The sequence below is a fragment of the Mastomys coucha genome, unplaced genomic scaffold (genome assembly GCF_008632895.1).
Source record: "Mastomys coucha isolate ucsf_1 unplaced genomic scaffold, UCSF_Mcou_1 pScaffold21, whole genome shotgun sequence".
NCBI classification, from domain to species: domain Eukaryota; kingdom Metazoa; phylum Chordata; class Mammalia; order Rodentia; family Muridae; genus Mastomys; species Mastomys coucha.
In genome coordinates this window covers 86147929-86174550 of record NW_022196904.1, presented here as the reverse complement: position 1 = coordinate 86174550, position 26622 = coordinate 86147929, and the positions used below count along the sequence as shown (strand labels likewise).

Sequence of the window (26622 nt, the reverse complement as noted above, 5' to 3'; positions counted from 1 at the left end):
AGGAGTTTGAGAGCATTTTCAGCTACTTAGTGAGTCAACCTTGGCAATGTGAGATCCTGTCTAAGAACAATAACAGAAAGAGGCTTGCCACCTTGAACAACGTAGGGATATCCTGTGCCAACAGACAAAACAAACAAGTGCTGAGGATTGACTGTCTCACTCTAGGCAAGGATAGCTAGTTAGATGGGAAAGAAATAAGGAAAGCCAGGGCCAACTTTCTCTCCTGGTTCTGGTTTATGTCTTCGTGGATTAAAGGCATGCACAACCATTCCTGTTTGTTTAAACTATATTTGTTTAGTGTGTGTGTGCATGTGCATGTGGCAGAGGGGATTCACACTGCACATACAGAGATCAGCGGAAGACTTTCAGGATCAGTTCTTAACTTCTACCATATGAGTTCTGGGGACAGAACTTAAGTGGCAGGGTTGTGGCAGAAACCTTTACCATCATCTTGCTGGCCCTATTCTGCTTTTAGTTAGGATTTTACATAGCCCAGGCTGGCTTCAACCTTACTATGTAGTCAAAGATCCCCTTTAACTTCTGATCCTTTGGCCTCTACCTAAATGTAGGGACATGTACCAAAAGTCTAGACTTCTCTGTATAATTTGAGGGAAACAGGTAGAACACATTCAAATGTTACAGTTATCCATGGTAGCAGACCCCTGGTACAGTGGGAGAATATGTGGGGGAACGGAAAGGAACCAGGAATTTCGAAGACTCAGAAACAACAGTTGATACACTGAACACTTAAAAATGGTTCCAGGCTGGGCCAGGTGTGGTGGTAAATGGCTATAATGCCATTACCCAGGAAACTAATTTGCACGGTGGCTCAGTGGGTTACCGTGCCTGCTACCAAGTAATGGGAGTTCAGTCCCAGTACCTACATGGTGAGAGGACAGAACTGACTCCCTGTTATCTGAGGTTTCCACGAGTGGGAGCCATGGCATACACATAACTACACATAAACACTCAATATAAATGAAAGAAAAAAAAGAGGAAGCTTAATTTCCAAGCTGGCTGTATGACTCTTAGGCCTTATGCTGTGCTAGGTTTAAAATTTACATGTGTGTACATCTCTACGACACATGCAGATTATTACTTTTGTGTGTCATGCTGGGACTGAACACCGGGTGCAAAGGGAATGGTGAAACTAGAAGCATGCTATCCTCTCTCTTTGGCCCAATCCCCATCTTTATGGTTGAAACAACAGACAATAATAGGCAGAATGACTAGATCAGCACCCCAGGATGACATGGACTCTGGGCTTTCTTTGCTCTATGTGAATGTTGCAGAACTATAATGTATATAAGTTGCTGTGTCAGCTAATGTTGACTGATTTTGAATGTGCAGTATATAGTAGGAAAACTGAGAACTGAGATAAAATGTGTGTATGAAGTAGTCTCAAGAACAGGAAGATGGGACTAGAGAGATGGTTCAGTGGTTAAGAGCACTGACTGTTCTTCTAGAGGTCCTGAGTTCAATTCCCAGCAACCACATGGTTCACTACCATCTGTAATGGGATCTGATGCCCTCTTCTGGTATGTCTGAAGAGAGTAACAGCGTACTTATTAAACAAATAAATCTTAAAAAAAAAAAAAAAAAAAAAAAAAAAAAAAAAAAAGAACAGCAAGAGGATAGGAGAGATGGCTCATTGGATAAGAACAATGGCTGCTCTTGCAGAAGGCCAGAATTTGGTTCCCAGCTTCCAGACCATGTGGCTAATAGCACCTGAAGTGTTGTAGATGTTCTGAATGTGGCTTGGAGTGTCCGGGTTTTGCTAAATTAGTACATTAAATCTCTGACTTGCTGGGTGAGCCACTCTCCTGGAACAAGGTGTACAGAACAGAGAAAACACACTACCTTCCCACGTGCGTGAGAGCTGGTAAGGACCCACAACACTTTGCTATTTGATGCATAAATATAAAATGACATTTTATTTATATTCCCTCAGGTACAAAATCTAATTGTGCATTACATCCTAACAATGGTCAGAAGTAGCTACAGAGAATTATGCTGCTTTTCGCCCCCACCCCTGGTTCACCTTCAGTCGGCACAGCAGTCTCAACGATTGCAGACTATTTTTACAGAGGAAGGTGAGAGCTTTCTCAAATATGTTTTGTTGCTTAGAGAGGGCAAGTGGCTTCTCACCATGGAAACAATCAGGTTGCTAGGCTGGGCACGGTCAAGTGTGGAAGAATGGTCCTTAAACAGATCTATTAAATAAATAGATCCTGCCACTGGCAACTTTCTTCAAGTTCTGATTAATACCCATGAAGTAATTGCTTGGCCTTCATCCAAACACTTCTTTATTCAATGCTTCTTTGTCTTGCTGACAAGACAGCCAGTCAACACTGAAACATACAGCTTGGTCCAGGCGTATGTGATGCCCACTGCACAGTACACCGAGGTCAGCAGCAAAGGGATGAAGGGGTACTTCAGCTTCCAGGAGGTAAAGGGGAATAAGAATTCACAGCAGACTTCCAGAGGCCCCAGGCCAAGGAGGTACACAGTTTCCATCCAATTAAAAAGAGGTTTTTCTTTTCTGAAGGAGAGAAGTCTGATTTTAGATGAGTCATACCTTGGTTTAGCAAACATTCCCAGCTAGTATTTCCCACCTGCACTCCCACAATGTGATGACTGGACAATGCTGACGTCAAAACACTTCGTTTAGAAGAGCCATTAGTGCCTTACAATCCATTATCACAACAATTTAACCTGCCACACTTACCAGTGCTGCCCAGATAAAATTAGTTTTGTACTCAGAAGACAGATGGGGCTGCACTGTGACCATACTGTAAGAATATACATGGAATCAGGGATTCTAAAAACATGCTTTATTCTGGTAAAATACAAGTCATACAAAATTCAATACTAACTTTTGAATTATTCAATTCAGTGGCCTTATGTACAGTGCTCACGTGTACATATTACTAACCACTTTCAAAACCTGATCTCCCAGTGTCCTCCTGCGTACACATAAAACTTTACCATCTGAACCATCTCTCCAGCTCCAACTTAAAAACACATCTGAAATCCTCTTGGACCATTTAAGAGCAAATAGCTCACAAAAGGGAATAAATATAACCTTAAATGTACTTCTAAAATTACCTGAATAGTGTCTTCAGTGAGGAAATACTATAAACCGTGAACAGTAACATGAGTAAGATTTTAATGGGAAGTTCTGTTAAAAGACAAAAAATACAGATGAAAAAAATAGTACATGGACATTGTTAATACTCATCTTCCTTCCTTTCTTCCTTCCTTCCTTCCTTCCTTCCTTCCTTCCTTCCTTCCTTCCTTCCTTCCTTCCTTCCTTTCTACATCACCCCAGCTGGCCCAGAACTCACTATATTGACTAGGCTGGCTTTGAACCCAGAGATCTACCTGCTTCTAACTCCTTAGTGTTAGGATTAAAGGTGTGTGTCACCATGCCTGGCTAACCGTTGTTGAGGCATCTAAATATATTCAAAACTAGTGGCAAACCGGAGGTATTATTTAAGAGAACGAACAAAAGTTTCTTCTTCAAGAAGACCCCCAGTTATTTCAGGTAAAGTGCAGCGGCTTTCAGGATGGCCAGGACACGGTGAGCAAGTGCATCTCGCTACAGAGAAGCTGCTTACCTGGAGCAGTGAAGAGCAGGGGGAAGAGGGAATAGTGTCCTGTTGTTGTCAGAATCAGAAAAACTGCTGCATCTCCTGCTTTTTCCACAGCCAACAGGCTAAAAATAAAAATTCTTACAATAATTCCTTAACACAAGTAAAATGTGATTGCAAAGAGCTCAAATAAACATGTCTATCATTAGGCCTGGCTAAAATAAACACTGATAACCCCTTTATAAAATGAATACTGATAACTGATAATTCTCTTGTGAAATAAATACTGGTTTTGCTATAAGTCCAATTCAAATGAGAACTACCTGTGTCTGTTTTAAAGAGGTTTTTACCAAAGATAACATTACTTCATGTGTATGTTTTGTCTACATGTGTGTCTGCATTCTATGTGCATGCATGCTTGATGCCAATGGAGGTCAGAAGGCACTGACCTACTGGAACCAGAGTTACAACTGCCAAGTAGGTGATGGGAACTGAGAGAGGTCCTAGGAAGAGCAGCCAGCCAGTGTTCTCATGTACTTAGCCATCTCTTGAGGCCCTGGTTGTTGTTTTTAAAGTAATCAATAAAATGTTCCAAAGACAAAAGGGGGATAAGACAGACATCCCACTCTCCCTGGGGTGGGTTGGCGGGAGTCAGAGAGAGACAGAGAGAGAAGGGGGTGGGGTGGGGTGGGGGAGGGAAACACCTTGCTTGCTATCTTCCTCAAATCAATTAATGTAGGACTGGGAGCTGCTCAGTAGAGATAGACAGGGACTGTACTCAAGAATTCACTTCTAAACATACAGCTAATCTTTAGACAATCCCTGGACCTGCTACAGTAAGAGTTTAGAGTCTGCTCTACTTTACAATATGGAAATCCTAAGACTCCAAAGAAAACATTAAATGCTTTCTCATGACTTGAAAAAACCCTCAAAAACAGAAAAGGGCAGATTCTATTCCCATTTCTGTGCTGGATTTTAATGAGGTATCAAGTGCACACTGCTCCACTTACGGTGAGAGGATCACAGGATTCGGCAGCACAAGGTCTGCTGAAGTCCTGTGATCTGCTAGCTCTGTGACTTAGCATTTTTTTTTTCTTTCTTTCTTTTTTTTTTAAGATTCATTTAGCTAGTTTATGTATGTAAGTACACTGTCACTCTCTTCAGACGCACCAGGAGGGGCACTGGATCACTACAGATGGTTGTGAGCCATCATTTGGTTGCTGGGAATTGAACTCAGGACCTCTGGAAGAACAGTCAGTGCTCTTAACCATGAACCATCTCTCTAGCCCCGTGACTTCACTTTTAGGGCAGCATCTCGGTGTAAAGCCCAGGGTGGCCTTGAAGTCATAATCCTTTTGCCTCAGCCTACTCAGTACAAGGGGATACAGGTATGTGCCACCACAATAGGCTTAACTGTGTAACTTGGTAAATCACAAGCACTCTGGACTCTGGTTTCTGCAGATTCTAAGATGGGATTATACCAATTTATCCTAATTATCTCAAAGCATGCAAACCAATATGACATGAAAGAAACAATCAAACAGCTCTGGAAAGTCTAAAGTGGACATACATGGAGTCATTTTGTAATAGTTAGTCCTTACTTGGACTAACAACATGGAACAGGGAACCCTGGGACTTTATTTTCACTGATGTATTGATGCCAAGGATGCCAGCTTTTCCCAGGGCATGCTCCCACTCAATACCCAGACCTATTACAGTATTTAACCACCAAAAATATGGGAATAACACATAGATTTTTCTCACATCTCAGAATCCTGACAGGTCTAAAGATCAAGCCAATCAGCTCGTTGCCCTCATTCCTGCCCTTTATGTATCCCACACCACTGGACATGTCTAGAACAGGCAGCCATTAGACAGCAAGACACTGTGAGACATGCCAACTTTCTGAGCTGTTTGCTTACCTCATTGGGAGAATCGCAAGAAGTATGGCTTTTTCATGGACATGCCACCCAAACATGAAGGAACTTAAGGCACAAAGAACCAGGCATCGGAGAAAGCCTCTGGGCCCTTGGGGTTTAAACCAAAGACAGAAAACAGAGGGCTAGAAACAACAGGCAAAGACAAAACTTCAGTGTCATTTAAAGTCAGCTTTGCAGAAGCAAGGCACAGGTAAACATAGGCTGTGTCATCTTTGAAAACAGCAAAACTAGAGGATTTTCTACTGCACTGGAATAATCCATCACTGTGCACAGTCCCCCAAAGCTAGCTTTAGAGAAGAAAATGCAAGCCCATAAGAATGAACTTCATTAAAATGAACCTTATCCAAATTAATAAATGATGATAAGTCCTGGGATATAAAATTTAACAATGTATTATCTGTATAAGTGGCTAATATTCATTCAACTTACTAGGTCTTACTACAAAAATTCATAAACTTTTTGGGGGATAGTACATTAAATTTTACCAGTTTTGTGAGCGCAGTGTAATTTAGTATACAGCCTTTGCCTTCTATATATACAGTTTACAAAGCTGAGGATTTATGGTGTGGTTTTTTTGTTGTTTTAAATATTTTGTTTCCTTCTCTCTGGTATTATCTGTATGTGTAAGTACAGTTGTGTGGCGGAAGGGCTTACGCACACAAAGTGGTCAGAGGAGGATGTTGGGTATTGTGCATTCTATCACTGAGTTATTCCTTTGAGACAGGATCTCTCACTGAACCTAGAGTCAGGGTGGTGTTCAGCAAGGCCCCACCATCCTCCTGATCTACACAGTGCTAAGTTAAAGACATTCATACATGTGCATCCATGCCTGGCAGTTTATCATGGGAGCTGAAGAGCTGAGTTCAGACCCTCATATTTGCACATCGGATTCTCACTGACTGAACCACAGCCCCAGAGCCAAGGCTGAGGTTTTAGGACTTTTTAAACCTCAGCTAAAACCTGTGAATAAGTAGACCAGCTAACGTCATTGCCTGCATACCACACAGTTACTTGGGGCCAGGTGTCTTGCCAAGAGACTTAGAAACCAAAATTAAAGCAAAGGTGTAATTATCCTCAAGGCTGAGTTGTTTATGTTGAATTCTACTGAAACTATCAAAAACTGAAATCACCATGCACTGACAGGTGTGAATGAGGCTCTAACAGCACTTGACGCACAGTGGCCTTCACTCTTTTTCTTTTTCCTTCCTTCCTTTTTTCCTTCCTTTCTTTTTTTAGACAAAGTCTTGCTGTGTAGCCAGAGTGGCCCCCAAAGAGCAATGTTCCTGCCTCCACCTCCCCCGAGCTTGGACTGCCGGCTCATGCCATCATCCCTGGCTTCACAGCACACTTTCATCTGATGAGCAAAGAGCTGTTGTTTCTCTTAATTCATTATTACCATCAAGACAAAATATCCTGTTTTCCAGACACATTTTGATCATTTAGCCAAGGATGAGAAACACAAAACAAAGCCTGGGTGTTCTGCCACAAAGATTTCCTTTCTCCATAGCACGTCCCAGGCCTCCTCCTTAGGCTTTTCTTTTTCCTCATGCCAGGATGGACAGATGGCTTAAACAGCCACTGGCAAGCCTCCCTCAGAGGTTTTTCTGGTAATCCTCCCTCGCTGTGTTCAAAGTTACTCTGAGAATTGCTAGGAAATGCTCCAGTCGGCAGGATTTCAGCTACGGAATTTATCCTGCAGTTGGAAAAGTTTGGAAGCTGAAATTCAGTCAGCACTGTGACAGGAGAAGCAGAGGAAGATTCAGCAAATGAGCACCACATGCTAAGTTCTTACCAATATGGCCAGCAGTGTGCAGATGAGGGTTGCCAAGGGGGAAACTGAGGGAAGGACTGTGTGCTGGAACTGCTGAACCAAACCACTTGTCATCGAGGCCCTGGGGATCTGGCTGGGATCAAGAAGCTTCAATTCCAAACCTATAGAGTAGACGGACATTTTACTTTAATCAGCAGGACTCCATGTCTCATAAATCAGATCCTTGAGCAGTAATCTTAAAGAGCTACTAAATCTCACAGCTTTTCACAGCTGAATTTCATGGGTATAAGTCTATGCTGTGTCGCCTCCAACAGATGCATCTTTCTGGTTTCAGATGACAATCTATAGCTATAGACTAAAACTGGAACCTTGTGGGCAGGCAGCATGTGAGCAGCCATCTTCCCTATCACTTAAACAACACAAGCTATTTAAAATGTAGACCATGTCGGGGCTGGAGAGATGACTCAGTGGATAAGAGCACTGGCTGCTCTTCTGAAGGTCATGAGTTCAATTCCCAGCAACCACATGGTGGCTCACAACCATCTGTAATTGGATCTGATGCCCCCTTCTGGTGTCTCTGAAGACAGTGACAGTGTACTCATATATTCATAAAATAAATATATAAATCTTTAAAAAAACAAATGTAGACCATGTCACACTACAACCTTGAACCTTTCATTTTCTGTAGCATTCAGTTCATAGTCCCACAGACAGCAGTCTTCATTGATCTGTCACCTCTGTATCTCTCCAGTCTTAGTCTCAGTGGACTGTGAGTCCTTTGAATGACTCATCTACTCTGCTAAACTAATTCAGTCATACAAACAGAACTAAATGGAGAGGCAGAACTGCACTGCGGCGTCTCTGGTGCAGTTTATGTGCTTTCTTTCTCTACCATACTATGTCCTTTAAATATAGAACCGATGAGGTCATTTTATCCCCAAACACAGAAGTTCAATCATTACTTGTCAGATGAACCAAGCCTGGAACAATGAAGTCCCACCCAAAATGAACTCCAGAGTGAAACCAGAACAGTCAGACAGCCTGAGCACCTACACAGGCCTCTCTGCTGCCACCGAGCCCAGCAATGGGGGAAGACGGAGCCTACCGATGTATTTTCTATTTATCCTTTCCCCTTCAGTTTTTGGCTCTTTTTTCCTCTTTTTGTTTTGAGACCCATCTCATGTAGTTCAGGCTAGCTTTGAACTCCTGATCTTCTTGCCTCCACTCCTCGTGTTGGAATTACAGGTGTGTATCCTCATACCCCGTTATCACCCCTCCTTTTGAGACAGGATGTCATGTAGTCAATCCAGCCAAGAATGACTCTGAACTTCTCATCTTCCTGCCTCTACCTTCTGTGAGCTGGGACTGCAGGTGTACCTACCACAGTAGTTTATGGAATGCTGGCAGAGGAACTAGGATTTGCATTCCACCAGCTCAGTTAATCTCCAGCCCCTGATTCTGTCTTATATTTTTGGTTATGAGCCTAGCCTTTAAGGCTGAGCCATCTCTCCAGCCCTGATTCTATCTTAAAACTCTTGGCTATTCCCCTGAGTTTCTGAACCCGCTACCAACTTTCCATGTAAGGGATCTTTGGAGAGCAGGTACCTTACAAGGTAAGGTACAGCAGTTTCCTGACTCAGGCAGGGTAATCAAACCTTGTGCTGCACACTAGACTGAGTGGTAACTGCTTTTTAAAATACAAATGGTAAAGTTTCTTTGTAAGAATGCCAATACACTGATACTGGATTGATGAGTGAGGGATGAAAACAAAATATGATTTCTAAAAATAAGGGAGTAAACAAAGTATCAGTACATAACAGAAACTGTAAAAGTTACAATGTAGTTAGCACCTAGTCCCATGTTTTCAGGGCTTTGTGTCCTTCCTTTAGATCCAAGTGCCTTGATGGAGTAACCTGCTCAAAGCTACATGACCAACTGGCACCACATCTTAATTTGGGTCTGTGAGGCTCCAAAGTCTACTACTGATAATATCTTGTGTGTGTGCCTGGTCCCAGGCAGGTCAGAAGGGGGCTCCAAATCCCTAGGAACTGGAGTTACAAGCAGTTGTGAGCTGCCATGTGGGAGTGGAGAACCCAACCCAACTCCTCTGTAAGAGCAGTAAGTGCTCTTAACTGTTGAGCCAGTTCCCTGCAATTGTTGCAGACCCTGCAATTGTTTTTATTCCGGGAAGGGTGTATGCACATGTGGAGGTCAGAGGACAGCCTGAGGAGTCAGTTTTCTCCTCCCACTCCATGGATTCCAGAACCAAACTTGGGCTGTCAGTCTTAGCAGCAGGCACTTTTACCTGCTGAGTCATCTTCCTGGCTCAACCTGACATGTATATTTATTCTTTCTTTCATTCCCAACAACATGCTTTGCAGGAAAGTAAAGCCCAAGAATCCCCAAAGTATTGTGATGAAAGCAATACTAGAATAATCAAATGACTTGGCAATGGAACCTAGCCAACAATTTATGTAGGGGTCAAGATCAGGAGTCAACAAAGAAGCCCAAAGCCAGACCTGCTTTTGCACAAAACTGAAGATATTAGATTTATTTTATTTGTTTGTTTGTTGTTTGTCTGTTTTTTGAGACAGGATCATTTTTCTTATTGGCCCAATGGCCAGAGTCATAATTCATACATTGTTTTCCCCTTCTTCAAATATTTAAGTCTAAAAGTAGGGTCAACTCTGATGAATAATATTTTACTTAAGGCAAAAACTATGTTTAAGAAGTGTCTGGATGGGGCTGGGTTAGAGAAGTGGCTTGGAGGTTTGAGAGTTCATCCAGAGAACCTAGGTTTGGCTCACAACCACCTGAAACTCCAAGTCTAGGAGGATCCAGCACCTCTAGCCTCTGTGGGTACCAACACTCAAGTCCATACCCCTCCATAATTAGAAATACTTTAAAAAATGTGTCTAAGATTGAATCTACTCACCCAAGGAAAGCATCTATAACCCCAGTGCCACAAGAAACGTTTGTAAGGGATGCAGCCCCTTACTGCACAAGACTTGGTCTCAAGCACTCCGGCCAGCTCTGCTCACCCTGAGCTGAGTGCAGGGCTGGAGAACAAATGATCCAGAACACACATCCAAGCACAAAACACGGGCAGGTGTTTCCACTTCCTGGTGGGACTAGTCCTTTCAGTATTCACAGTCTAATTGAAAAAGCTGGGTACCATACCAGTTACAGACAGTACTTTGTCCAAAGCATTGTACAAAGCCCAGAAGTTTGGAGCCCAGTAGGCATGGCAAAGGCCCCTCTTGAAAGGAAAGAGTCGGGAAAAGACTTGCGGCAGCTGGTTCTGTTGAAAAGGAGAAACGAAACCAATTAAACAGCCATCATTTTCCCCCAAATTCTAAAACAGAACAGGAAAACTGCCTGCAGCATTGTGCATAGAAAGTTCAGCGGTCTGGGATCCCATCTTTGTTTCTGCAAGTAAATGATCCCAAGCAATTCACAGACCTCTTTTTGCCTAACCCTTTCAATGGTCAGAGAGAAGGCACATATAAAGCAATGAATACTCATTCATGCTATTAGGAAGTACAACAGAATTTACACAGTGAGAGAGAGCACAGGATAGAGTTCATCTATGCCTGCTGAAGTATTGGGGAGCAGGGAAGACCACATAAGATGTGGTGTTCCCCTATCGTAATAGGAAGTAAAAATAATTTTGGGATGTGGAGCAAGAGAAAAAAAAATATTTGGATAAAGTCCCAGGCACTTTACAGAGTTTGTTGTGTACAAATGACTGATCTGGGAGGCTAGGAATGTTAGTAAGTTGGTGCATTTAAGTGGAATCCACAGAGAGAACCAGTCCTCTCATGTAAGCATAAGTTTCATGCTACTTGAATATGCACAGTAATGTGTGCAGAGCACTCTACCTTATCTTTGGTAGGAAAGGAGGAGTTTCACAGTTGTTTCCCACACTCCCTACTTTATTGCTCTTTTTAAACAACAAAACCATGACTGACATTAATTCTTAAAAAAATAAAAAGCAGAAATAAAATAAAATGTCTTACCAAGGCTAGGAAAGGGCCTAAGGAAAGAGCAGAAACCAGTAAAACGATCAGTCCCAGGGAAGTGACCCGGACAAAGCTGAAGCTGCTCCATCGGACAGTGCCATCTACATAACAGGAAAGCCAGCGTTAACCAGGAGCATGAACAAGTACCCTCCAACAATGCCCGTGCCCAAAGCTACCATCCTCCTGCTTCAGTCTCCCTAGTATTGGCGGTGTCTGCCACCATTCCTAGGTATATGCTGGTCTTTGTGGATGACGGAGGGCTTATAGATCAGTACCTGAGAGACACCCGCTGTGCTTCCAACACTGTAAGCCTCCCTGCTAAGACTTGCCTGGTTTACTCGCAGTGAAGCAGTAGGATCGCAGCAGATAGACACCGTAGGCTGGTGCCACATAGAGGTAGATGTGCTTGAAATGGAGGAGGACAGCAAAGAGCAGCGCCCCTTCAATGTGCCTTTTCTAGGAGACAGAAAGGAGAATGTATCACTTTAAATTCAAGGTAGATGAAATGCAATATGTGTTATCCCAGAGTAGATCCTAGAACAGAAGGGAGACATTAGTAGAAAAGCTGGTGAAATTCAAATAAACCAATGGTAGTTTTTCAGCCTTGGTGAAGAGTTGTTTAAGGCAGCAGCACTGGGGGGAAACAGGCGAGGACTCATAAGTATTCAAGTAACGTTTCTGTACAGCTAAAATTATTATCAAAAAGAAGAAAAATAAGACAAAACCCACCTATTTTAAAAGTAGAAACCTTAAAATAATAACAAAAAACCCTGGAGTTTTGCTATGTTGTTTAAGTTGGTCTCAAACTCCTGAGTTGAAATAATTTTTCTGCCACAGAGCTTCTTGAGTGCTAAGACTACCATGTTTTGCTTTACCACATCCAACTAAAGTTTTAACTAATAACATTTTAAAAAATTTTGTTATTAGTGTTTTGCTCGCATGTTTGTGCAATATGTGCAAAGACTGCAGAAGCCAGAAGAGATGGATCAGATTCTCTGGAACTGAAGTTACAGATGGTTGTGAGCTGCCATGTGGGTGCTGGGAACTGAAAAAGGTCCTCTGGGAGAGCAACCAGTGCTATTAACTGCTGAGACCTCTCTCCAGCCCAATAATTACACCTTAAGCCCTATAACTACGTCTTAGGGGATATTCTGTAAAAATAGAATGAAATGAGGCACCTGGAATCTACAACCTCACTGGCACAATGAGCTTCTGTAAGGAATGTAGTCTGCTTATTGAAGCAAAGCCTCAGTGGGGGCTGCTGCTCTGCTCACCCTGAAGTGCAGCACTGCGGACCAAGTAACCCAGAACACACACCCAAACCCAGATCACAGGCAGGGCTCCCACTTCCTCATGGCACTAGTCCTTACAGTGTTCACAGTCTAAGTGAAAAGGCCACATGCCATACCAAACCAGACACAGCTCTGTCCACATCACTTTATAGGAAAAGAATCCTGTGTGTGTATCACAGTAGTATATTTTCTCCATTTCTGAAAAATTTAAATTTTTTATAATAACGTATAGAAAATTCCAAGTAGGGGCTGGAGAGATGGATCAGTAGCTAAGAGCATTTCCTGCTGTTGTAAAGGACCAGGTTTCTGTTTTCAGCACCCACATGATAGCTCTCCATTGCCTTGTAACTCTAGTTCTAGGGGACCTGATCCCCTCTGATGTCTGTGGGCACCTATACATACTTGGTGCACATAAATGCATAGAACAACTCATATACACAAAATAATAAATAAATCATTACTTCATCAGATACATAACAAGCATCAAGCCTAGTGCTAAGATATGGGATATGTCATCAGTAACCACAAATTGTATTCGAAGGAGCTCTGACAAAATAGTTAACCTTGACAAAGAGGAGCTAGGATCAGAGGATGAATGAACATACTCTATAATATTGTATTGTGTGCATGGGTTGTGCTGGGGGTTGAATCCAGGGCTTAGTGCATTCTAGTCCAGGACTCTACTACTGAGCTACATACTCAGCCTATTAAAAAATAATATTTTTTTTAAAAACAAAAATAAAACTCCAGTGGTTAGAGCACTTGAGTAGTGTGTGTAAAACCCCGTGTTCCATCTTCAGGATAGCCTCACTAAGTTCTTGCCCAGACTGGCCCTAAATTCTCAGGTCCAAAGAATCTACCTACTTCTGTCTAAGTAGCTTGGACTGCAGGGCACACTGCCATGTCAGACTAAGGGGACTAAATATGGTTCTTAATCCATAGAAGTAAAGGTATAGCAAAACCCCAGACAGACTCTAATAAAAGCAGGCTGAAGTCTACCTACTTTGTAGAAACTGGAAAAGAATCAAATATGGCCACGGTAAGCCCTTAGATAGAAACATGGATTTTTGCATTTCAAATTCTCTATCTCCATCACAGTCTTCTAACTAACCTCCAAGCTTCTCACAGAAAAGCCACCATCACTTACACAGCAATGCTCCTGGAGACTCCATCTGACATAAACAGTACAGTACAGCCAAACACAACTACCTGCCTACCTACTAATCCGCACCTACCACACTGTAATGAGAGTTTAGGATGTAGTTTATATCCTATTATATACTTATAGTTAATATAATAAAACATTTTATTTTTAGGATATAATTTTCTCATCTTAAAGAAAAAGTATTATCCAAAGAGCAGGCAGAGTTTGTAGAAGCACAATAAAAATGTCTATGTGGCCGACAGTGGTGGCGCACGCCTTTAATCCCAGCACTTGGGAGGCAGAAACAGATGGATTTCTGAGTTTGAGGCCAGCCTGGTCTATCCTATCTACAGAGTGAGTTTCAGGACAGCCAGGGCTACACAGAGAAAGTCTGTCTCGAAAAAACCAGAAACCAAAAACCAAACCAAACCAAACCAAACCAAACCAAAAGGTCTATGTGGTAAAATAAATTATCTATCATCACTACAATATTATGTTTACAGAGGGAGCCTAATTAGGTTTCTCTGTGCTTACTTGAAATAGACGTGCAATGGACAACAGCAGTAATCCAGACAGAAAGCCATTGTACTGGAAATGAATATCTGGGGGGATGTCAAGGAAGATGACCCTAGGTTCATAATGAAGTGTGCTATGAATGAGTATAGAACTTGTGGATGCTTTCTTAATGAATAAATTAAAAATAATAGTTTAGCTGGCTCTCAAAATTCAATACTCAGGGACAACATATTAATAACCAGAATCTAGTAAACTTGGAGAGAGCACAGTTTAGGGAGTAAAGTAACCCAGACCAAGCTCCCTTTCAAAAGCAGCGCACATTTAATAGTTCTCACTACACAAAGAATTAACCTGTTAGTACACACAGAGTGAGAGAATAGCATATAGAATACCAAGGATACGGTCTACAATTAACAACCCAAAGTTCCACAGCAGAAGCACGGACAGAATAAACTTCGGTTTCTCTGTGAGGTCTTTGCCTGTTCTTTTTCCATCAATGCATTTACAGCACCTACAAGGACAAACCAGGAGAGAAACAAGTAACTTTACAGTTCATCACAATACCACAACACTTTTGCACTGAGCCATTTCTGACAATCTGCCTATGTTGTCCACAGTTGACCTCAGGTCAATACCACATCTTTTCCTTGGGTATGTGGATCAGAAACAAGTGTTCATTTGATAAAACTAAATATAACCACCTATGACCTCCACATAAGGATTTTAAAAACAAGAGGGCACACACTAGTTCAATCCTTAAGAGTGAAAAGTGTGAGCCAAGGGTATAGCTCAGCTGCCAAAGAGTGCTGGCTTAGCACACAGTGGGTCCTGCACCAACTGAGCAGGACAGTACTCCATGTCTGTACTCCAGCTCTGATGGATGGGGTAGGAGGACTGGAAGTTCAAAGTCATCATCAATAACATAGCAAGTTTCAAGCCAACTTGAGCTACATTAACACCTTGTCTTAAAAAATGAAGGAAGAAAAGGGAAGGAGTTTAAAATGCAACGTATAACTCTGTGGCAGAATGGTACATGCTAAGTGTGAGCAAAAACTCTGGCTAGGTTCAATGTATATGCATGACTCATACATACACACACAGATTCCAGACCAGTCTCAGGCTACATAGTGAGACCCTGTCTCAAAAATAAACAAAGCTGTAGTTACTCACTACCTAGATGCTGATGACAATACATCTTTATGTAAGGGGTGGGGAGATGGCTCTGTCAGAAAGTACTTGCTGTGCAAGCAAGAGGACTTGAGTTCCCTTCCTAGAACCAATATTTATAAAACCAACCAACCAACCAACCAACCAACCAACCAACCAACAACAAAAACCCAAAAAGCTGGGAGCAGTACTTGTAGTCCTAGTATTAGGAGGCAGAGTCAGGTGGATCTCTGGGGATTGTCATCCATTTTATTCTTTGAGATGGGTTTCTCCCTGGCCTGGAACTTGCCAACTGTCCCAGGCTGGTCACAAGCACCAAGGATCTACGTGTATCCTCCTTCTTTGTAATGGGATCACAAGTGTATGCCATCATGCCTGTCTGTTTCACATGATTCTTTGCTCATTTGTATATCTGTGGACCATGTGCACAGCTGGTTCCTGCAGGTCAGAGGAGGGCATTGGAGCCCTTGGATCTGAAGTCATAGACAGTTGTGAGCTGCCAGGAGGGTGCTGGGAATAAACCTGTGTTCTCTGCAAGAATGGCAAATGTTTTGAACTGTTGAACCATCTCTCCAGCACAGCATAAGATAATATAAGTTTACTGGAATGAAACTCCTTAAGACTAGACTTTGGTGGTACACACTGCATATATGTGCATAAATATAGAGACCGTGTCCCACAAAATAAGGCACATCACAAGAGCCTCTGGGAGTGGCAAAAAGAAAGGAAGGCATGTGGAGTTTTCTGCAGGAGAGAATTGGTCCTGGGACTCTGGATTAGTTCCTTCACTACACTCAGAGTATCTTCTCATACCATAACCTCAAACCCCTAACTTATCCCCATTTCTCCACAAAACCTCAAGAATGATCAGTCATTTTCAGGCATTTTAAAGCTCAACTTGGGTTTTTTGCTGCTTCAGGATTTGCAGAGTTCTGTTCCCTATAAATCAGATGTAAAACATTTTCTAAATAACTTCTACACAAACAAATGTCCATACAGCATAATGTGTCACTTACTCATGAACAGCATACACAAAGAGTGCATCTGTCAAAATGACAGAAAACCTCTGGAAAAGCAATGTCTTTGAGCTGTAATAGTTCAGGTTATGAATATTAAGCATCTCTTGATCAAAGTATTTGGCAATATGTGATAAGGCGTACTCAAACCATGCAAAAAAGGGAGGGTAATCCAAGGTCCACTCTGAAGTTGCCTGTGATTAAAAAAAAGAAATCAAAATTAAAACACTCCCTAAGTAAACTAAACAAGGTATATTTAAAATTGTTCACTCTCTAGTCTTTAGAAAAGCACAATGATATGACATTGCACTTAAAATGCCCTATATACAGCAATTCCTATGTAAGGAAAATTAAAACACATGAACATGATGCACATACCTATAATCCCAGCACTGAGGAGGTTGAGGCAGGAGAATTATAGGTTTTGGACTAGCCTGAGATTCCTTGGCTTTATATTACAGGCTAGCCACTAGTTATAATCTTCCTTCTCTGCACTTATTATTTTAGAAAAATTAAAATGTCAATTATTTTTTAATGTATGAGTCTCTCCCCTGCCTGAAGATAGAAGCACCATGGCGTGCCTGGTGCCCCTGAAGGTCTGAAGAGGGTGTTGGATTCTGCTGGGACTGGAGTTTCAGATGGTTGTGAACTACCATGCAGGGGCTGGGAATCGAACCCTGTACCTCTATAAGAACAAGTGCTCTTAACCAGAGCCAATTCTCCAGTCCCTTGTTATTCTTTTCATTGAAAATTTCTTTCTCTTCAAGTACAGTACAGGCTCACTGGATACTAACTGGTTCTTCACAAGGACTATGGTCCAAGGTGTCTCTGTGACTAAAAGATGAGTAAAAAGATGTAAGGCAAGGCTTGCTCTCTGCTCATCTTCAGTTTTAAGTTCTTTCCAGAGTCCTGGGGCTGGCTTTAGGCAAGCAACATGGCACTCAGCCTTACACCCCGTCTAGCCCTCTGCCTATAGGAATTGATGGCAGACAATTGCTAGGTCTGGAGAACTCATAACCTGTTCACAACCCTGCAGGTGTAAAACACAGAGGGTTTAGATGGCTCCACGAAAGCCCAGAGGCTCTCTGTCTCTAAGCAATCCATTCACTGACTTCTACACATACAGAACATCCCCTCTAATTCAAAGTCTCCATTGTAAGCAAAATGAATGACCCACTGAACTGAGGAAAGAAAAACTACACATTCTATTTTTCAATCCTATCCTTTAAAATTACTATTTTACTATTTTAATAGTATATTAACACAGTAGCAGCTTTGTAACTAATATAGACATGTTCAAGAGAACATATTCAGAAATGATTTCCTGCTAGGATATGAACAATAAAAAAGTTTAGAAAAGTGCACATAATTCTAAAAACTCTACTGTCAGTTTAGACATTTTACATCTTCTAGCTATAATTTAAAATGTCAGGGCTCAGCCCCAGAAGAGCTGCCTATCTTTTATTGGAAGTTAAAGACTTTCTGACTTTATTCTACTGACACATTTACATACTTTAAAAGTAGAGAGCAGGAAACACTTAAAGACATGGTGGCAGCTGCTAAGAGACGACCATTTTCCCAGAACAAAGTGTCCTCAAGCCTTTGCCATCCGCATTCCACACTACCCAGAGCCTCTCGGCACAACATCCCTATTCCACAAAACCCCCAAACTGGGCACAGAGGACCTCTGCCCCGCAAGGGTTTTTATCTGTGGCCATCTTTTTACCTAGACAGCTTGTATTAGCTGGCATTCCCTCCCAGTCACTCCACTAAGAGTGCTGGAGATGAGACTCAAATGTGGGCCAAATCCTGGTTTTCAAATACCAAAATAACCAATGTGTCCATATGAAGATTCAAAATAATTCTCTTCACTCAATAGGTATTTGGTGTCTTTCCCAACTAGTTGACCCACTTCCAGGTCAATGAAAAAAGGGAAAGCCCCAACTTTATAGGACTCCATAGACAGTCCACTTCTCATCTGTCTCCCAGCCTGGGATGGCATGAAGACAATACTTGCGACTCCACCCTGTCCTGCTGAGCCTCCTTGCCACACCAATGCACTTTGGTTTGCTATTTTTCCTTCCTTGTTAGAAAGAACAAGGAGGCATCAGCATGTCTTCTGTGTACAGGAAGCAGACACAGGGGACTGCCGGGCAAAGGAGAATGGAGAGCTGGGGAGCTGGGGAGCAAGGAAGGCTGAAGGAGGACGTGAACAAGAGAACTGAGAGGGAAAAGGATCACAAGCAGAGCCTGGGGGTGGGTGGGCATCAGCTCTTTAATGGGGTATGCAAATAAAGGTAGCAAAGGAGACTAAGAAGCAGCAGCCAGAGAAAGAGGAGGAAACAGCAAAGCAGAGGACAGCCTTTCATAAACACAATGCTAATAAGTGCAGTACAGTGAGCACTCAGCATCCGGCCAGTGCTTCCCATTTGCTTCATCACTCAGCTCGGGCATTAAGTAGGAGCTGTTAAACCTGGACATTCTGAAACCACAGCCCATGCTCTGGATACTAGCCTACACAGTACTTATCCTAGTTGGCATCCACACATACAAAATGTGGTACCTCAAGCTAAAACAATCATTTAAAGTTCCCTGGCATGCCTATGAAATGCTTATAGTACTAGTATGTAAAAATAAATTCAGTCCCTTAGGACAACTGCTTTTAGGTTTTTTTTTCACTTTACTGACTTGAGAAAATAAGGCTGGATAAGGGTGCAGCTCAGTCAACAGAGTGCTTATCGAGACTAAAGTCTTGGGATCCCCAGATTCTCAGCTACACAATGAATTCAGCCAGCCTGGGCTACATGAAACCATCTTCAAAAACAAACAGAAGAGGCTAGAGAGAGCTCAGTGGTTAAGAGCACATACTGTCCCTGTAGACAGTCTGAATTCAGTTCCTAACACAGAGTTGAACAGCTTACAACTGCGCATAACTTCAGCTCTTGCAAATCTGACCCCCTCTTCTGGTCTCTGCAGGTGCTTACTCACATGAATGATTAAAAATTAAAATCTTCAGCACTTGGGAGGCAGAGGCAGGCGGATTTCTGAGTTCGAGGTCAGCCTGGTCTACAGAGTGAGTTCCAGGACAGTCAGGGCTACACAGAGAAACCCTGTCTCGAAAAAAACAAAAAAAAAAGAAAGAAAATTAAAGTCTTAAAAGCAACCCCACAACACTCAGAGTACCACTGTGTTTTCACTGTGTCCTTGCAGGTAAGCTTATCCATGCTATGAATGGAGACCAGATGCTGACGCTGTGTGTCTTCCTTAGCCTTTCTCCATCTTAGTTTTTGAGACAGGATCCCTCACTAAACCTGGGGCTCGCCAACTTGGTTAGACTGGCTAGCCAGTGAACTTTAGATCTGCCGATCTCTGCCTTCCCAGCAGTGCCTCACCTCCACACCCAGCCTCTCTTAAGTGGTGCTGACCACCTAAACTCAGGTCCTCAGGTTACAAGCACATTACCAACTGAATCATACCCTCAGCCCTGGAAAAATAGTTTCCTGAAATCAGAATATTACTTTAAAATTTCTTTAGGGGCTGAAGGCTCAGCAGTTAGGAACACTTGCCCTACCACTGTAGAGAAGCTGGTTTCAGTTCCCAGGATCCACATGGTGGCTCACAATCCTCTGTAACTACAGCTCCAAGAGAAACAGTGCCCTCCTCTGACCACTGCAGGCATCAGGCATCCACCTGTTGTACATATATACACAGAGGCAAAACACTCACACATATAAATAATCTTTTAAAGAAATTCTTTCATTGGGGCTGGAGAGGTAGCCCTTAAGAGCTTGCTACTCTACCAGAGGACACCAGCTTGATTCCCAGCATCCACATTAGATGGTGAACAACTGTCTGCAACTCCGGCTCCAGAGAGGATCTGAAGCACCAGGTCTCTGTAGTCACTTGAACTCATGCACACACACCCCTCCACATATAGCACATGATTAAAAATAAACCTTTTTAAGAAATCTTTTATTGTTTTGTGTGTGTGTGTGCCACAGCACACATGTGGAGGTAATATAAGTTTTCTATTTTTAAAAAAACTAATAGTGCATGTGTCCATACCATGTCATGCATGTGGAGGTTAGAGGACAAGCTGCAGAGTAGCTCCTTCCACCATGAGGCAGGTTGTTACAGGGTAAAAGGGCCATCTGCCTGGCCTAGAGTAGCCCATTTGTGTGTCAGTTAACAGAGATCCACTTGCTGGGCTTTGTGCACAGCAGGCAGATGCTCTACACTGGGCCACACTCCCAATCCTGAAAATCTCATTTAATAGCAATAACCTAAGGGTGACTCTATACAGCATTTCTTTTGTTGATGTTTCATTTCTCTGATAGTGTCTAGCTACATAGTTCAGGCTAGCCTTGAACCCTCATCTCCCCACCTCAACATCTCCAAGGGCCGGGGCTATCAGCATGTACTGCCATTCTGGTTTATGTGTAATCTTAAGGTAAAGGTGAAACTTACCTCATAATACCACTGAGATACTGGGAGGTTGTGAGTGATTGCAAGCCAATTTCGGTGTACTTCAAAATCTGTGGAATGGCTATACAAGGCAATTAAAGGACCAAAATTAGATTTTGAAATATCAGAATCTCATCATATCCTATAAAACCACATGGCATGCACACATGTACAAAGTCCTAAAACATCTCACTTATTAGAGGTCAGAAGGTCAGTCCTCCCTCTGAAGTTGTTGGAGGATCTAGGTGTTTGTGGGTCTCAGGGATATCCAAGGGTTAAAAAAAGCTTCAAACAGGTTCCCAGACAACTGCACGAAAGGGCCTTTCTTTCTCATAGAAAATTCTAACAAAACCCATAATCTAGAAAATGCTTCACAAAAGAACTTTACATTTTAAAAACTACATTTAAATTTTGTGTGTAGGTACATGTGTGGAAGTCAGAGGACAATATATGGGGAGTTGGTTACCTCCTTCCACTATGTATGTCCTGGGGTGAAACTCAGGTTGTCAAACTGGCCAGTAGGGACCCACTGAGTATCCTATGAGAGCAAGGATTGTTTGTTTGTTTTGTTTTGAGAAAGAGTGTTGTTATGTAGCCCTGGCTGGTTTTGAACTTGCTTCATAGACCAGGCTGGTCTTGAATTTATATCAGTCTTCTTGGCTCTGCTTTCAGAGTGCTGATATTACAGATATGAGCAACCATATCCAGCTTCAAAAGGTTTTGTTTCATTGAGACCATACTCTAACAAGGGTTACATGCCCTGCCTTGGAAACTCTCTTGAATTAGCATCAATAATATATAGGTGGTTTTGTGCAACAACCTCTACCAACCCTGGTAGACAAAATCTGGATGCACAGTCAAGGGTGGCCTAACATTCTTTTCTATTTTTTACATTTATTTATTTTGTGCAGAGAGAAGCAAGCTACCGCCTGTGTGTCAAGAGGACAGCTTGAGACTTTGTTCTCTCTCTCACAATGTAGTTCCTGGGTATCAAACCTAGTTTATTAGGCTTGCCCACAATTGCCTTTACCCTGGCTTTCTTGATTTTTTGACTTCCACCTCTCAAGTGCTGGAAATTATTAAGCATGTGCCCAGCTTAACGGTTAAAGGCTCCTGTTTACTAAATCAATTATCACCCTACCATCTACTTTCTAAGACTGTGGAATGCTGTTCATTTAACGATACCCTTTATCATACTGTACACTTATTTTTTTTTATACAAATCTACATACGTTTCGCACAGTCCTGTGGGATTAGGCCACTGTTTATGTTAACAGGTGACACTTTTCTTTCTTTTTCAGCTCTTCCGCTACAATGACAACTTTCTCTACCCAGAATCCTGGGTTCTTTCCTAATACGGGGTTTGTGCACTCACTCTTTCCAATGCTTTAACAGTTTTTCACGTTCTTTTTCATATTGAGGATTTGAACTCAAACATGAACTCCTACAAGGAGTAAAAACCCTGCCAGTCAGTTATCGGTTCCTTTATAAACCCTGTAACAGTAATTAAAGCCTGCAGTTCTCAACTCCAAGGAAGACAAGGTCCTGAAACGCTCTGTTGACCACCGCATCTTCAGATCTTTCAAGCAGCAGGTCTTACTGGCTGAAAGACTGGTGGAGGTGGGTGCCATTATCTTGCAAACGGGAGGAGGAGGGCCCTGAAGCTCATAAACCTGAAAGTGACTTGCTCAAAATCAGGCAGCGTAAGGAGTCTTCCGAGCTAGACATGGCTATAATCTAGCTCTCAGGTGAAACACCAGACCCGGCGGTAGAAGGCTTAGCAAAGGCGGAGAGAACACATGGCCTTTCTTCCTCATACCCAAAACATCCATGCAAGTCTCGCCCACCCTGCCGACCGCGGGACCTTCCCGCTCAGTCCCCGACTCTGCAGGTCCTTACTAGGTGGGGATGAGAAGGCACTTAAGGAGAGTCACCCCAAGAGCCAAAGCCGAAAACCATTGGCCACTACCGGTTGCAAGCCTGAACGCCGCCATTCTTGGAGTCCCTCTCGTCACTTCCGGGATGCTGCGCATGCGGATAAGGCCTTTAGAAGCGGCTCCTGTGAGCTTTGCGCATGCGCCAGCTGCTCGTTGCGGCAGGCTGGAAAGGGCGCCAGCGTTTAAACCTCCCGTCCTGTCTCCATCGTCTCCCTAGCAGAGAGGACTTAGCTGCGCCTGCGCCAGCTCCTGTGACGGCCTCTCTATTCAGTCGTTCATTTAACGTTGTTGTTAATTTGTCCATTCAAATACTAGCTGGTCGCCTGCTTTAGGTCTTGATTTTTGGTTGGTGTGGGAAACCTTCGTGAGAAAATCCCCAGAGATGTTCGAAGTAGTAGTAAAGGAGACAATTGTTATCCGTTAGTTACTCAGATGAAAGTTCACGAGAATAAGTACACTAAGGGCCCTTTGGAAACGGAAGTGAGATCCATGTAGAGAAAGGTTTGTGCAAGATACAGAGCTGAAACCATTCTAATTCCAGTGTCGCTGAGCTAGGCTCTCGGTGCGGCACTTGGCCCTCGCGAAAGAAGGCTAAGTCAGCATTTCTCACATTTTTGTTGTGATAGTTCACAATGTAGCTCTGGCTGGCCTTGAACTCACAAAAATCTTCTTGCCTCTTCCACTGGGGTGCTGGGACTAAAGGCTAAAAGCGTGCATCACCACGCCCGATTACTTCTCTCTCTCTCTTTTTTAAGATTTATTTTATTATATCTAAGTACATTGTAGCTGTGTCAGATCTCATTACAAATGGTTGTAAGCCACCATATGATTGCTGTGATTTGAACTCAGGACCTTTGGAAGAGCAATCAGTGCTCTCAACCACTGAGCCGTCTCTCCAGCCCGGACTCCTCTCATTTGCTTGCAAATAATCCAGGCTGCTTGTTAAAACTGACATCCCGATTCAGTGGGTAAGTCCGAGTATCAGTGCTGCTGGTTCACAAGGGTTTAGGCACCTGCAGTGAAATTGCTCTTGTTTCTTTTGTACCAAGAGCCTTGGTCAGCTTAAAACCTGATCCATCTGTCCGACTGTCTGTCCTTCCTTCTTTCCTTCCTCCCTCCTCCTTCATAAGGATAAAAAATGTTTTACCTCAAATTATTAAGATTAAGAGAATGAATACAAGTTGCTTGAATGATACCAGGAAAGAATAAGTGCCCAGTAATGGATTAGGGAAATTAAATGCCTTACTGAAAGATGTACAGCAAGGTATTAATCTGAATTTATGCCTCATTCATAGCTTCATATACCACCTATATGTATTTTATACCTCAAACCAAGTCCTCTTCTCTCCTAGTTTCTTATTTGTAACTGTCTATCCCATGGGTGGGTTCCTTCCCGCCTCCTACCTCTCCTCTCCTCTCCTCTCCTCTCCTCTCCTCTCCTCTCCTCTCCTCTCCTCTCCTCTCCTCTCCTCTCCTCTCCTCTCCTCCCCTCTCCTCTTCTTTCCTCCTTCCCCCTCCATATTCCTCTCCCCTCCTTCTCCCTCTCCTATTCCCCTTCTCTTCTCATCGCTCTCTTCATCTCTCTTTTACATCTCTCTGGTGTTGGAAATTGAATTCTCAGTGCTTCACACCTGCTAGTTAAATGCTCTACTAATGAGTTATATCCCTGCACTTATATGCATTTAAAATGATTGCTTATTTTATATATTTTGGGGCAGGAGCTCAATATCTATAGCCCAAGCAGCCTTGAACTCACTCTGAAGGCCAGGGGCTGACCTTGAACTTTGAATCCTACTGCCTTAGTTTACCAAGTAAATGACATTCATAGACCCTGGGGATTATGACATGTATATCTTTGGAAGCTGTTATCTAGTTCACCACATACCTCACACTCGTATCTAAAACTGAATGAATAATTTTTCAGTATTATCCAGTTTTTACTCCCCTCCTGCACCTATCACTGGCTGTGATGGTGTTGAGAGGGATCTCTCTATAGTTTTTACTCCCCTCCTGCACCTGACACTGGCTGTGATGGTGTTGAGAGGGATCTCTCTATAGTTTTTACCCTCTCCTGCACCTATCACTGGCTGTGATGGTGTTGAGAGGGGTCTCTCTATAGTTTTTACCCCCTCCTGTACCTGTCACTCACTGTGATGGTGTTTTTCTTTTTGAGATGGGTCTCTCTATGTTGCCCAGGTTAGTCTTAAACTTCTGGGCTCAAGTAACCCTCTCTCCTCGCTGTCTCAGCAAGCACACCTCATTCCAATCCCCACCTGCAAGCTTTTGTTTCAGTTACAGGGATTTGGCTGGCCTCCTAGGTAGCTTATTGTTACAATCTACCTGCTTGCTTAAGACATAACTTCAAAGAAGAGCCAACTTGGGATTCTAGTTCCTGGTTGGTTTTGTTTTGGGGTTTGAGACAGGGCTAGCCTTGAACTCACTACCCTCTTTCCTCAGCCTCCTGAGCTGTGATTACAATCACATGAGCTACCACAACTAGCTCATCTCATGGTTCCTTTTTTCCCCCAAAACTATGTAGCCTCCGCTAGTCTGAAACTTGCTATCTGGAGCTAACTTGTAGATCAGACTGGCCTCAAAGTTGTAGTAGTCATCTTCGTTCTGCCTCCTATGTGCTGGGTTTACAAGATTACCGCCATAGCAAAATAACTCATGTTATTTTAAAGACATATTTATTTTATTATGTGTATGAATGTTTTGCCTACATGTATGTATGTGCAGCACATGTATGTAGCACCTGCAGAGACTAAAAGAGGGTGTTGGATCCTCTGGAACTGTAATTACAGATGATTGTAAGCTGCCAAGTGCAAGCTGGGAGCCAAACCTAGGTTCTCTGGAAGGGCAGCCAGTACTCTTAACCACTGAGCCATCTCTCTAGCCCCTAGCTCATGGTTTTTATTCAAGGACACCTGCTTTTTCCTGACCCTTCTTTAATGCCTTAGTAAAGCTGGATAGTGAATTAGTTCCTCCCATCTTCCCTGGTTTATGTGATGAATCCCATCAGTCTGATCTAGCATGGTGGCTCAGTGGTGGAGTGCTAGCCTAGCATACAAGAGGTCCTATGTTTGTTTCTTAGCACTAGGGTAAACAGTCTTACCACTGTTTCTGTATTCAGTCCTTGTTTGAATAGTCATATGTCAACTTGACACAAACTAAAGTCATCAGAAAAGAGGGAATTTCATTTAAGAAAATGCCTCCATAAGATTGGGTTGTAGGCAGGGCTGTAGAATGTTTTCTCAATTAGTGATTGATGCAGGAGGCCCGTGGTGGATGGTGCCATCCCTGGGCTGGTGGTCCTAGCCTTTAAAAGAAAGCAGCCTAAAAAAGCATAAAGAGCAAGCCAGTAAGCAGCACCCTCCACAGCCTCTGCATCAGCTCCTGCCTCTAGGTTCCTGCCCTGAGTTCCTTCAATGATGGACTATGATGTGGAAGTGTAAGCCAAATCAACCCTCCTCTCTCCAAGTTGCTTTGGTCATGGTGTTTCATCATACAAACTGTATGACAAGCTAAGTCAGTCCTCATGTAGAAGAATCTGTATAAGTATCCTTTTTTTTTGGTTTTTTTTTTTTGGTTTTTGTTTTGTTTTGTTTTGTTTTGTTTGAGACAGGGTTTCTCGGTGTAGTCCTGGCTGTCCTGGACTCACTCTGTAGACCAGGCTGGTCTCGAACTCAGAAATCTGTATATTGCTTTTACTATGTTCAAATATGAGCCTTGAATTCCTGATCTTTCCAAGACTTTTATC

General features: G+C 42.7%; 1 protein-coding gene and 1 long non-coding RNA gene across 2 annotated transcripts in view; one reads left to right on the top strand and one right to left on the bottom strand.

Moving 5' to 3' along the window:
• Window positions 1-1906: 1906 nt before the first annotated feature.
• Alg8 (ALG8 alpha-1,3-glucosyltransferase) lies at window positions 1907-22953 on the bottom strand. Its single transcript, XM_031387420.1, has 13 exons — window positions 22825-22953; window positions 20929-21007; window positions 16462-16655; window positions 14680-14789; window positions 14297-14364; window positions 11656-11782; window positions 11324-11427; window positions 10485-10605; window positions 7326-7465; window positions 5516-5655; window positions 3621-3718; window positions 3109-3181; window positions 1907-2542 (listed from the first exon to the last, which is right to left on the bottom strand). The coding sequence occupies exons 1-13, from the start codon at window positions 22917-22919 to the stop codon at window positions 2311-2313; spliced, it is 1581 nt and encodes a 526-aa protein (XP_031243280.1). The 5' UTR covers window positions 22920-22953; the 3' UTR covers window positions 1907-2310.
• A 72-nt stretch (window positions 22954-23025) lies between these two features.
• LOC116100650 overlaps window positions 23026-26622 on the top strand; it is a 21998-nt gene continuing 18401 nt past the window's right edge. The window contains exons 1-2 of the long non-coding RNA XR_004122682.1: window positions 23026-23363; window positions 23712-23830. This is a non-coding gene — a long non-coding RNA (uncharacterized LOC116100650). The remainder of the gene's footprint in view (window positions 23364-23711; window positions 23831-26622) is intronic.